The following is a 12638-nucleotide window of genomic DNA, read 5'->3' on the forward strand; positions in this document are numbered from 1 at the left end:
CCTCTCCTAGTGTACCCTCACCCATCCCCTGTAGACTGTGAGCCCTCGCGGGCAGGGTCCTCTCTCCCTCTGTACTTGTGCATGCCTTGTATTGCTCATGTTTATTGGGCTTGTCTTTGTATGCCCCTTTTTCACATGTAAAGCACCATGGAATAAATGGCGCTATAAACATGAATAATAATAATGTAGTAGATCGCTAGTGTCCTGAAGTAACTTGGCCGTACTTCACATTGTCACATAACAACAGACCATGAAAAAGACTTTAATTTATGGGAGTTCTACACTTTACCTTCATACTGACGTTATGTGTTGCACTAAAATGACGCTTCCTATAAGGATAGCTGCGCTCGTCAATACGTTAGTAAATAGTTAAATACAAGATGCATAACAATATTACAATGCAAGCAGCAAGAAACAGACGAGCAGTGTGAATGGTGACAAAGGTAGTTTTAGTAATAGCTCAGCATAAATAAATCTGCCATCACTTACCTCCGCAATCTTCAGGACTGAGCTGCCATTCAGCTCAAACGTAGACGTATAAGTGATACAGAGTAACACCTACACAAATAAGAACAGTAATTATGCAGCAATTCTGGACGCATAGTATCCCAAGGCTTTGTTCACACGTTGCTTTGTTTCTGCAGCAAAACTTGCTCTCTTGGCAGTAAAGAAGCAGCGTCAAAAAAGCAGATTTTGCTGCGCTTTTTTACTGTGGTTTTGTCAGGGTGCATTTGCCTCTTGTGCATGGTGATACAATTTACTGCATAAAAAAATAATCTGAATCAAATTCTTCAGGTTTTGGCACCAAAAATGCAGCAAAACCTGATGCCAGGTTTGGTTTCTATGGGTGAGAAAATTCTGAGAAAACACTGAATGCTGCATTTTGCAAAAAAAAATAAATAAATAAATAAACTATTTGACAAAACAGTCCGAAAAAAAACAAAAAAAACCCAAGCTGTGTGCATGAGAGTTCTCAAATCTCAGACTTTGCTGGTGCTGTAAAGTGCACCTGAAAATTTGCATTAAAAAAGCAGCAAAAATGCAACGTGTGAACATAGCCTTAGGCTGCGTGCACACGATGCAGATTTGCAGCAGTTCCGCAGCGGATTTTAACGCGCAGAAACGTTGCATATCCGCATTGTGATGTACAGTAGCCTTAAAATCAATGTAAAAAAAAAAACCGCTGTGCAGGCGCTGCGGATTTTTCCGCGCGGTTTTCCCACAGTACAAAATCCGCAGCATGTTACTTCTTTTGTGCGGTTTTCCATCTCCCCTGTCACCAAATCCGCAGGGGGAAAACCGAGATGGAAAACCGCATGAAAACCGCATGAAAAATGGAAGAAATCCGGAGGAAAAATCCAGGTCATTTGACCTGCGGATTTCTTCCATTCTGCGCGGAAAAATCCGCAGGTCCAAAAAGTACATCTGCACTCAGCCTAAGGCTTCTTGTACGCAGGCAGATAAATGGTAGAATGCAGAATGGGGGCCGATTGGAAAGATTTTTACAATTGCATTCTTTTTTAGAATTCTGACACAATCACTTGCGCTTTCTTATCTTTGACTATGTCCAATACGAACGACTAAATTACATGAGTGAATTTACTGTCTACAAGCGATATAGTGTAGGTGATCATGGAAGGTAAGAATGTGAAAAACAAATTAATTATTGCCAATGGCTGCACCTGTTTACACTGGATTATTGGGAATTTTGGTGCAATTTAAAAGGGAATCTGTCAGCATGATTCCCCTCTCCCCAAACTGTTCCCATGTACATGTACAGTAGCTCTATCAAAGACAAGTCCAGTAATATCTGTACATGGCCATCTCCATTACTGAGAAATGAACATTTGAACTGATATGCAAATAAGGCTGTAGATTTGCTGCTTGTGTCACTCCAGCTCTATTCAGCTCCTCCTGCTTGGCTGATGGCTCCTTTGCCTGAAGTCACACAGCACAGACACTACCAGGCAGAGCTGGGCAGGGAATAGAGCTGGAGTCATAGATGCTTCAGATCTACCATAGTCTTTCAGTCTCATTTGCGTAATAATACAAACGCATCTAAAATAGCTACATGAGCTTATACATAGTGTGGGGTGTGAAATCCTGCTGACAGATTCCCTTTAACCATTGCTCTGCCAATGACTGTATGTAAGCTTATGTGAATGTAAGCTTTCTCCCATTAATATTCAATGTGCTGACAGACGCACTGTGCACACACAGCACTGCTGCTTGCTGTTATTTGCAGTGTTGTGCATATGCTTTTCCAGAATTTAGCATATTATTTCCAATGACATATAGTAGGTGTTTTTACCATCTGTCTGATAAGCCACCAAACCAAGTCAACCACACACAAGATGTCAGTCACATGATGGCAAGGAACAGAGGCTCCGGTGCTATAAAGCAGACAGGTTCTTCTGGTTTGTAAGCACACAGTGCTACCCAGGTTGTAAAATTCCACTATATAGCCTCAGAGGGTATACTGCATATATATCTACTGTATACACTACAGTATAAGCCAAGTTTTTCAGCACATTTTTAGTGCTGAAAACGCCCATCTTGGCTTATACTCGATTGAGGGTCACAGAAGATGGAGGGGAAGCGACAGCGGCAGAGCAGCGGGTCACACATGGCAGGAGCTGGCAGCTGAGGCCAAAGCCTTTGAGGGGACCATGCATACTAGGATAGGGATGAGGGGGGCATGCATACCAGGAAGGAGAGGAGGAGCCATGCATAACAGAATAGGGGATGGGGGCCATGCATACCAGTATAGGGATGAGGAAGCCATGCTTAACAAGATGGGGGATGAGGGGCCATGCATACCAGGATAGGGATGAGGAGGTCATGCATACCAGGATAGGGATGAGGAGGCCATGCTTACAAGGATAAGGATGAGGAGCCATGCATACAAGGATAGGTGTTGTGAACTCTCTTGATCTGACTTCTTAGTCGGGCTCCCTCTGGTGGTTACTGCGGGTAGTGGAGCTGGCCGGGTTGACAGAAGTCTGCCACCTGACGACAATGATTGGAAATCAGGGGTCACTGACTGGGAGAATTTAAGTGAGCAAGCTTCCCTTAGTTGCTGCTGGTGATTTGGTTTCTTCCTGTGCATTTTGAGGTCTGCCGTCTCCTGCCTGATCCTGCATTTTTCAGTTAAGTTGTTAATTTGCTAATCCTTTGCATCTGATCTGGTTTTGCCTTTTTCTGCTTTCTGCTTTGCTGTTAAGGTTCAGAGTGCTCCCTGCTGGGGTAGTGCTGGATCCCGCTCCATACGTTACAGCTTGTGTCAGTTTGTTCAGTCCCCTGTTATATTAGTCTCTTTTGCTTTGCTGTCAATTCACACCAGAATGCTGATATAGTGGGTGAGAGGTCGTGAGACCTCCGTGTTGTCATGAATGGGTCACCGAGGAGGATGGCAGGAACAAGCTAGGCCACCAGAAGACCAGAGAGGTTGGTAACTAAGCGGATTGCAGATCCCTGATCCTATCCGCACAACTAGCAGTAGCCGTGGAGGGTTCCTACGATGCCCTAGATGCCTCTTCACAGCCGGAGGACTAACTAAGCCTAAAGACAGAAAGATGAAATCTAAACTTCCCCGGAGCAGCTCGCCAAAGGAATGGACAGCCCCAAACATATATTGTAGGTGAGACAAGATGAGACACAAACACAGGGAGAGAACAGACTGAGCAAACGGTGGGGCCCAAGCTGTCTAGACAGGACAGGATAGAAAAAACACTGTCTGCAATCATGCACAAAACCCTGAAAAAGTCCAACACTACTGATATACAAAAAACCTGAGATCACACAATCTCATCCCCGCTAGATCACCACTCTGGTATAAACTGGCAGCAAGCAAAAAGATACTAACATAACAGGGAACTGAACAAGCTGCCACATATGAAGCAGGGCCCAGCGCTGCCCTGAGCAGGGAGCACGCTGAATCCTAGCAGAAAAACAGAAAGCAAAAAAAGACACAACCAGATTAGATGCAAAGAATTAGCAAAAGAATACTTAGCTGAACCATGCAGATCAGGCAGGGGACAAAAGAGCTCCAAATGCACACTGAGAAAATCACCAGCAACCTCCAAGAGCAGCCAGCTCAATTATATGCTCCCAGCCAGTAATCCCAGGTTTCCAATTATCGTCGTCAGGTGGAGAACTTCCATCCACCTGGTCAACTCCACTACTCTCAGCAACCACCAGAGGGAGCTTCGGCTCAGAACTCCGAGCAAGAGAATTCACAACAGTACCCCCCCTTGAGGATGGGTCACCGAAACCTCATCCACGCCACCAGGCCGATCAGGATGGGCCCGGTGAAAGGCACGAATCAATCTCTTGGCATGGATGTCAGAAGCAGAGACCCAAGAATTATCCTCCTGGCCATAACCCTTACATTTGACCAAGTACTGAAGTCTCCGTCTAGCCAGCCAAGAATCTAATATCTTCTCCACCTCATACTCCAAAGTACCCTTAACCAGTACAGGGTCAGGGGGCGCTGTCATGGGAACGACTGGCTCCACAAACCTTTTCAACAAAGATTTATGAAAGACGTTATGAATCTTAAACGTACAGTTAGATCCATATATATTTGGAAAGAGACATTTTTCTAATTTTGGTTCTAAACATTACCACAATGAATTTTAAACAAAACAATTCAGATGCAGTTGAAGTTCAAACTTTCAGCTTTCATTTGAGAGTATCCACATTAAAATTAGATGAAGGGTTTAGGAGTTTCAGCTCCTTAACATGTGCCACCCTGTTTTTAAAGGGACCAAAAGTAATTGGACAATTGACTAAAAGGCTATTTCATGGACAGGTGTGGGCAATCCCTTCGTTATGTCATTCTCAAATAAGCAGATAAAAGGCCTGGAGTTGATTTGAGGTGTGGTGCTTGCATTTGAAAGGTTTTGCTGTGAAGGAAACATTCGGTCAAAGGAGCTCTCCATGCAGGTGAAACAAGCCATCTTTAAGCTGCAAATACAGAAAAAACCCATTCGAGAAATTGCTACATTAGGAGTGGCAAAATCTACAGTTTGAGAAAGAAAGAAAGAAATAAAGAAAGCACTGGTGAACTCATCAAAGCAAAAAGACCTGGGCGCCCACGGAAGACAACAGTGGTGGATGATGGCAGAATAATCTCCATGGTGAAGAGAAACCCCTTCACAACAGCCAACCAAGTGAACAACACTCTCCAGGAGGTAGGTGTATCAATATCCAAATCTACCATAAAGAGAAGACTGCATGAAAGTAAACACAGAGGGTTCACTGCACGGTGCAAGCCACTCATAAGCATCAAGAATAAAAAGGCTAGACTGGACTTTGCTAAAAAAACATCTAAAAAAGCCAGCACAGTTCTGGAAGAACATTCTTTGGACAGATGAATCCAAGATCAACCTCTACCAGAATGATCGAAAGAGAAAAGTATAGCGAAGGCGTGGTACAGCTCATGATCCAGAGCATACCACATCATCTGTAAAACACAGCGGAGGCAGTGTGATGGCTTGGGCATGCATGGCTGCCAGTGGCACTGGGTCACTAGTGTTTATTGATGATGTGACACAGGACAGAAGCAGCCGAATGAATTCTGAAGTATTCAGAGCCATACTGTGTGCTGAGATCCAGCCAAATGCAGCCAAACTGATTGGTTGTCGTTTCATACTACAGATGGACAATGAGCCAAAACATAAAGCCAAAGCAACCCAGGAGTTTATTAAAGCAAAGAAGTGGAATATTCTTGAATGGCCAAGTCAGTCACCTGATCTCAACCCAATTGAGCGTGCATTTCACTTGTTAAAGACTAAACTTCAGACAGAAAGGCCCACAAACAAACAAACAGCAACTGATAACCACCGCAGTGAAGGCCTGGCAGAGCATCAAAAAGGAGGAAACACAGCGTCTGGTGATATCCATGAGTTCAAGACTTCCGGCAGTCATTGCCAACAAAGGGTTTTCAACCAAGTACTAGAAATTAACATTTTATTTACAATTATTTAATCTGTCCAATTACTTTTGGTCCCTTTAAAAACAGGGTGGCACATGTTAAGGAGCTGAAACTCCTAAACCCTTCATCCAATTTTAATGTGGATACCCTCAAATGAAAGCTGAAAGTCTGAACTTCAACTGCATCTGAATTGTTTTCTTTAAAATTCATTGTGGTAATGTCTAGAACCAAAATTAGAAAAATGTCTTTGTCCAAATATATATGGACCTAACTGTAACTGGAAGAGCCAAACGAAAAGAAACGGGATTAAGGATTTCCAAACTCTTATAAGGTCCAATAAACCTTGGCTTGAATTTTGGAGATGCAACCTTCATTGGAATATTTTATGGAGGACAACCAAACCATATCACCCACTTTAATCCGGGGACCATTGGTCCTATGCCGATTGGAAAACCGTTGGGCCTTTTCCTGAGAGTGGGACAACTTATCCACTGCTTGGTCCCAAATCTGCTGCATTCTCTCTACCACAGAATCCACACCTGGGCAGGCAGAAGCTTTTACCTGCCCCGAAGAAAAATCGAAGATAAAACCCAAAGTTACAAAAGAAAGGAGACATCAAAGTGGCGGAGCTAGCCCTATTGTTTAGCGCGAATTCGGCCAAGCGCAAAAATGAGACCCAATCATCCTGATCAGCAGATATGAAACATCTCAAATAGGACTCCAACGTCTGGTTTGTTCTCTCAGTCTGCCCATTGGTCTGAGGATGAAACGCAGAGGAGAAAGACAACTGAATTCCCAGTTTGGAACAAATAGCCATCCAAAACTGTACCCCTCTGTCCAACACAATATACTCAGGAATCCCGTGCAAGTAAACCACTTATAAAAACAAGGGCACCAACTCAGAAGAAGATGGCAACTTTGGGAGTGGTACAAGAAGGACCATCTTACAAAATCTATCACAGATCACCCAAATAACAGTCATTCTCTGAGAGACAAGGAGATCAGAGATAAAATCCATTGAGATATGGGTCCATGGCCTCCTGGGCACCGGCATCAACAAACCACTAGAACGAGAACAGGGCATAGACCGAGAACAAGTTCCACAGGACTGCACAAAATTCCTGACATCACGAGATAAGGCAGGCCACCAAAAAGACCGACTCACCAAATCTCTGGTATCAAAGATACCTGGATGACCAGCCAACACAGAGCAATTAATTTAAGACATTACTCTTTTCCTCTACTGGTCAGGGACATACAAGTTTCCCATAGGGCGTCATTCAGGTTTATCCTCCTGAAATTCCTCCAGGGCACGTCTTAAATCAGGACAGATGGTGGAAAGAACAACACCCTCATTTAGAATGGTCGTAGGCTCGGTCACGTCAAGAGAATCCGCAAAGAAACTCCTAGAAAGGGTGTCCGCCTTAACATTCTTAGTGCCAGGAAGAAAGGAGACCACAAAATTAAAACGCGTGAAAAACAAGGCCCACCTAGCCTGTCTAGGATTCAAGCGCTTGGCTGATTCAAGATAAATCAAATTCTTGTGATCGGTGAGGACAACAACTTGATGTCTAGCTCCCTCCAACCAATGTCTCCACTCTTCAAATGCCCACTTCATGGCCAATAATTCTCGATTCCCCCCGTCATAGTTACGTTCAGATGGAGAAAATTTTCGAGAAAAGAAGGCACAGGGATTCATCTTAGATGTTACCGGATATTTTTGAGATAAAATGGCTCCTGCACCAATCTCAGAAGCATCTAACGCCACCTGAAATGGGAGTGAAACATCAGGTTGCCGTAGAACCGGAGCAGAAGTGAATCTCTGCTTAAGCTCCTGAAATACCGAGACTGCCTCTGGAGACCAATTTACCACATCAGCGACCTTTTTGGTCAAATCTGTCAGAGGTTTAACAATAACAGAAAAATTACTTATAAATTTACGGTAGAAATTAGCAAAACCCAAAAACTTCTGAAGAGCCTTCAGAGAAGTGGGCTGAACCCAATCATAAATGGCCTGTACCTTGGCCGGGTCCATTTTAATAGCAGACAGGGACAAAATGAATCCCAAAAACGAAATCTTCTGTACACCAAAAAGACATTTCAATCCCTTAACATACAGAGAATTTTCTCTCAAAATCCGGAACACAGTCTGGACATGTTCCACATGAGAATCCCAATCACTGGAAAAAATCAAAATATCATCCAGATAAACGATCAAAAACTTATCCACAAGGTCCTGGAAAATATCGTTCATAAAAGATTGGAAGACGGAAGGGGCATTAGTGAGCCAAAAAGGCATCACCAGGTACTCAAAATGTCCCTCCGGAGTATTAAACGCCATCTTCCATTCATCCCCGTGCTTGATGCTAATAAGATTATACGCCCCCCTGAGGTCAAGTTTGGTAAACCAACAAGCACTTTTAACTCTGGAAAATAAATCAGAAATCAGGGATAATGGATACTGATATTTAACAGTCATTTTGTTAAGGAAACGATAGTCAATACATTGCCTTAATGAGCCATCTATTTTGGCCACAAAGAAAAAACCAGCACCCAAAGGCGAAGAGGATGGTCTGATATAACCCTTCTCCAATGATTCCTTGATATAAGATCGCATAGCATCATGTTCAGGTACCGATAAGTTGAAAAGCCGACCCTTGGGAAATTTACAACCGGGCATTAACTCAATTGCGCAGTCATAACTCCTATGAGGAGGCAAAAACGCGAACTTACTCTCACTAAATACATCAGAAAAAGCAGCCAAATAGTCAGGAACGTCTTGAGACTGGGGAGAGGTGGAGAAAACAAGAGTGTCACTAAGAACACATTGACAACCCCAACTCACCACAGACAGATTTCCAATCTAAAACAAGATTATCGGTTTGCAACCAAGGAAACCCAGTACAATAGTATCATGTAAATTGTGCAAAACCAAAAATTTACAATTCTCTTGATGGCCGGGGGTGACCCGCATTACCACCTGGGTCCAAAACTGGGGTTTATTCTCCGCCAAAGGGGTAGCTTCAATCCCCCTCAAGGGAATAGGGGTTCTCAGGGGCACCATGGGGAAACCACAACGCTTGGCAAAGTCAAGATCCATCAGATTCAAAGCTGCTCCTGAATCAACAAAGGCCTTAGCAGAAAAAGTAGACAAGGAGCAGATCAAGGTAACTGCCAACAGGAACTTAAGCAGTACACTGCCCACGGCAAATGCGTGAGCAAAACATTTTTCACGTTTAGGGCAGACAGAAATAACATGAGAGGCGTCCCCACAAAAGAAGCATAACTTATTACGCCTTCTAAACTCTTGACGTTGCGTCCTAGCCAAAACCCTATCACATTGCATGGGTTCAGAAGTTTGTTCAAAAGGCAGCACCGCCTCTCGCGTACTTTTACGTTCACGTAAACGTCGATCAATTTGAATGACTAATGACATGGAGTCGTTAAGACCAGAGGGGACAGGAAATCCCACCATAACATCCTTTACGGTTTCTGCCAGACCTTTCCGAAAGAGAGCTGCTAGGGCATCGTCATTCCATTTAGTAAGGACCGCCCACTTTTGGAACTTCTGGCTGTATAACTCCGCAGCATCCTGACCTTGGTTCAATGCCAATAAGGTCTTCTCAGCTTGATCAATAGCATTAGGATTATCATACAACAACCCCAGGGCCTGAAAAAAACGCATCCACATTAGCCAGAATAGGATCTCCAGGTGTCAGAAAAAAAGCCCAATCCTGGGGATCGCCGCGCAGCAGGGAGATGACAATTTTAACCTGCTGCACCGAGCTCCCCGATGAACTAGGCTTCAAGGCAAGAAATAGTTTACAGTTATTCTTGAAATTCAAGAATTTAGAACGATCCCCAAAAAACACATCAGGAGTAGGGATCTTTGGTTCTACAGCAGATGATTGAGCGAGATAGGCAGAAATTCCCGCTCTTCAGCAGCGAGCTGCTCAACATGATCGGATAATTGCTTAGTCCCCATTAAAGAAAAAATCCTCCTACGGCCCCAGAGAAAAAGAGGAAAAAAATATATTAAAAAAATTCTGACACTTTTTTTTCTTTTACAATTCTTTCCTTCTTTTGAGTACCCTAGAGTCTGCGGTTAGGCTGGTGATTCTGTTATGAATGGGTCACCGAGGAGGATGGCAGGAACAGGCTAGGCCACCAGAAGACCAGAGAGGTTGGTAACTAAGCGGATTGCAGACACCTGATCCTATCCGCACAACTAGCAGTAGCCGTGGAGCGTTCCTACGATGCCCTAGACGCCTCGTAACAGCCGGAGGACTAACTAAGCCTAAAGGCAGAAAGATGAAATCTAAACTGCCCCGAAGCAGATCCCCAGAGGAATGGAGAGCCCCCAAACATATATTGTCGGTGAGACAAGATGAGACACAAACACAGGCAGAGAACAGACTGAGCAAACAGCGGGGTCCAAGCTGTCTTGACAGGACAGGATAGAAAAGATACTGTCTGCAATCACGCACAAAACCCTGAAAAAGTCCAACACTACTGATATATAAAAAACCTGAGATCACACGATCTCACCCCCGCTAGATCAGCACTCTGGTATAAACTGGCATCAAGCAAAAAGATACTAACATAACAGGGGACTGAACAAGCTGCCACATATGAAGCAGGGCCCAGTGCTGCCCCCAGCAGGGAGCATGCTGAACCCTAGCGGAAAAACAGAAAGCAAAAAAAGACACAACCAGATTAGATGCAAAGAATTAGCAAAAGAATACTTAGCTGAACCATGCAGATCAAGCAGGGGACAAAAGAGCTCCAAATGCACACTGAGGAAATCACCAGCAACCGCCAAGAGCAGCCAGCTCAATTATATGCTCCCAGCCAGTAATCCCAGGTTTCCAATTATCGGCATCAGGTGGGGAACATCCATCCACCTGGTCAGCTCCACTACTCTCAGCAACCACCAGAGGGAGCAGAGGGAGCTTCGGCTCAGAACTCCGAGCAAGAGAATTCACAACAAGTGTTTTTTGTACATCAGACGTGTTGGATTTTTTAGGGTTTTTGCGTGATTGCAGACAGTGTCTTTCCTATCCTATCCTGTCTAGACAGTTTGGGCCCCATCATTTGCTCAGTCTATTTTCTGCCTGAGTTTGTGCCTCATCTTGTCTCACCGATAATATGTTTGGGGGCTATCTATTCCTTTGGGGTTCTACTCCTGGGCAGTTTAGATTTCACCTTTCTTGCTTTAGGCTTAGTTAACTCTCCGGTTGTGCTGAGGCGTCTAGAGCATCGTAGGTACGCTCCACGGCTAATGCTAGTTGTGTTAGGATTAGGGGTATGCAATCCGCTAAGTTACCAAACTTTGTGGTTTCCTGATGGCCTAGCCTACTCCTGCCATCCTCCTCGGTGACCTATTCATAACAGATAGGGATGAGGGGCAATGCATACAAGGATAGGGATGAGGAGCCATGCATACAAGGATAGGGATGAGGGGCAATGCATACCAGGACAGGGGTGAAGGGACAATGTATACCCGGCTTATACTCGAGTCATTAAGTTTTCCCAGTTTTATTGTGGTAAAATTAGCTGCTTCATCTTATACTCGGGTCGGCTTACACTCGAGCATATACGGTAGTTGAGTTTTCCAAGGTTACTTTTACACAACAGTGTGACCAAAATAATTTTATGACAGGTCAATCAAAACGTGTCAGAAAAGTCAGATTGGTCATGGGCACCTTCTGTTCCTATAAGCTGTTCCTAGCTCTCGTTTTGTTTTGTTTTTTCTAGTAGTACCCTCTCCGGGTCCACTGATAGCTCTCCACTGTTGTCCTAGTCTCTGTTGTTCGTCTACAGTGCTGAAGTCACATCAACAGCACTGTAGTTAATTAGAGAACTCAGTGGCTCGTGTCCTCTAGAGAGGAACTGAGCTCACAGATTGGCTGCAGTGCTGTTGATGTGACATCAGTGCTGCAGACAAACAATAGAGACTGGGGATGAATGCTGGGAGGGCAAATACTTTTGTTCACTATCGCTACTACAACCTATAAAACAAAGATAAGCCCTGTCAAAGGGAGATTTTAAAAGGAGATTGGTAAATTATCAAAAAAAATTACAAAAAGTCTGTATTTTTGTCAACTTTGACACACAGTTCTCTCTCTCACTGTCTAACACTGATCTTTCGAATCAATGCAGGGCAGGAAAGAAATCTGAAAAGGACCTGCACATTCCACCATTCCCCTTGATGCACGTCCTGACACAACATACTTGGAACATGGGTAGCTCCTCGCAAAATGATAACTCATGATTAGCTGGAGGAATGTCCATGAAGCCTGAAAAGAACTTGAAGCGTGGACAAGACTAGAAGTTTTTCACCTGGTAATACACTTACAATAAAAAGGTAAGAAAAAGGAAAAATGGCTGTAGTGGTAAAACGTTAAATCAGAAATACCTGAACAGATACTTTTTTTATTATTGAAAATAGTCCCTGTAAATTTCCTACCTAAGCAATAAATCACAAGGATCCCCACGATCACTGGACCGAGTGGATTCTTACCACACAAAGCAGTAGTCTATCTTCCGCCTGCTGCACAGGCCGATCCTATTATATGACTTATGATATCATTTGCGGAGGTAGAAACTTGCTGAACATTTTGATAATTGTGAAACTATATTTTATGCAAACTAATGTGTAAACTATAGATTAACTCAAAAGAGCCCTCAAATATTCTGT

At 43.8% G+C, this 12638-nt stretch overlaps 1 protein-coding gene across 2 annotated transcripts in view; it reads right to left on the minus strand.

The window, feature by feature from the left end:
• LOC141089603 (brefeldin A-inhibited guanine nucleotide-exchange protein 3-like) overlaps positions 1 to 12638 on the minus strand; it is a 153095-nt gene that overhangs the window by 47105 nt on the left and 93352 nt on the right. For both annotated transcript variants that reach the window (XM_073576113.1, XM_073576112.1), the window contains exon 5: positions 490 to 558. In XM_073576113.1, the coding sequence (XP_073432214.1) occupies positions 490 to 558 (69 nt within the window). The remainder of the gene's footprint in view (positions 1 to 489; positions 559 to 12638) is intronic.

Source organism: Dendrobates tinctorius, unplaced genomic scaffold (assembly GCF_039654945.1).
Source record: "Dendrobates tinctorius isolate UK_male_01 unplaced genomic scaffold, ASM3965494v1 ptg000046l, whole genome shotgun sequence".
NCBI lineage: Eukaryota > Metazoa > Chordata > Amphibia > Anura > Dendrobatidae > Dendrobates > Dendrobates tinctorius.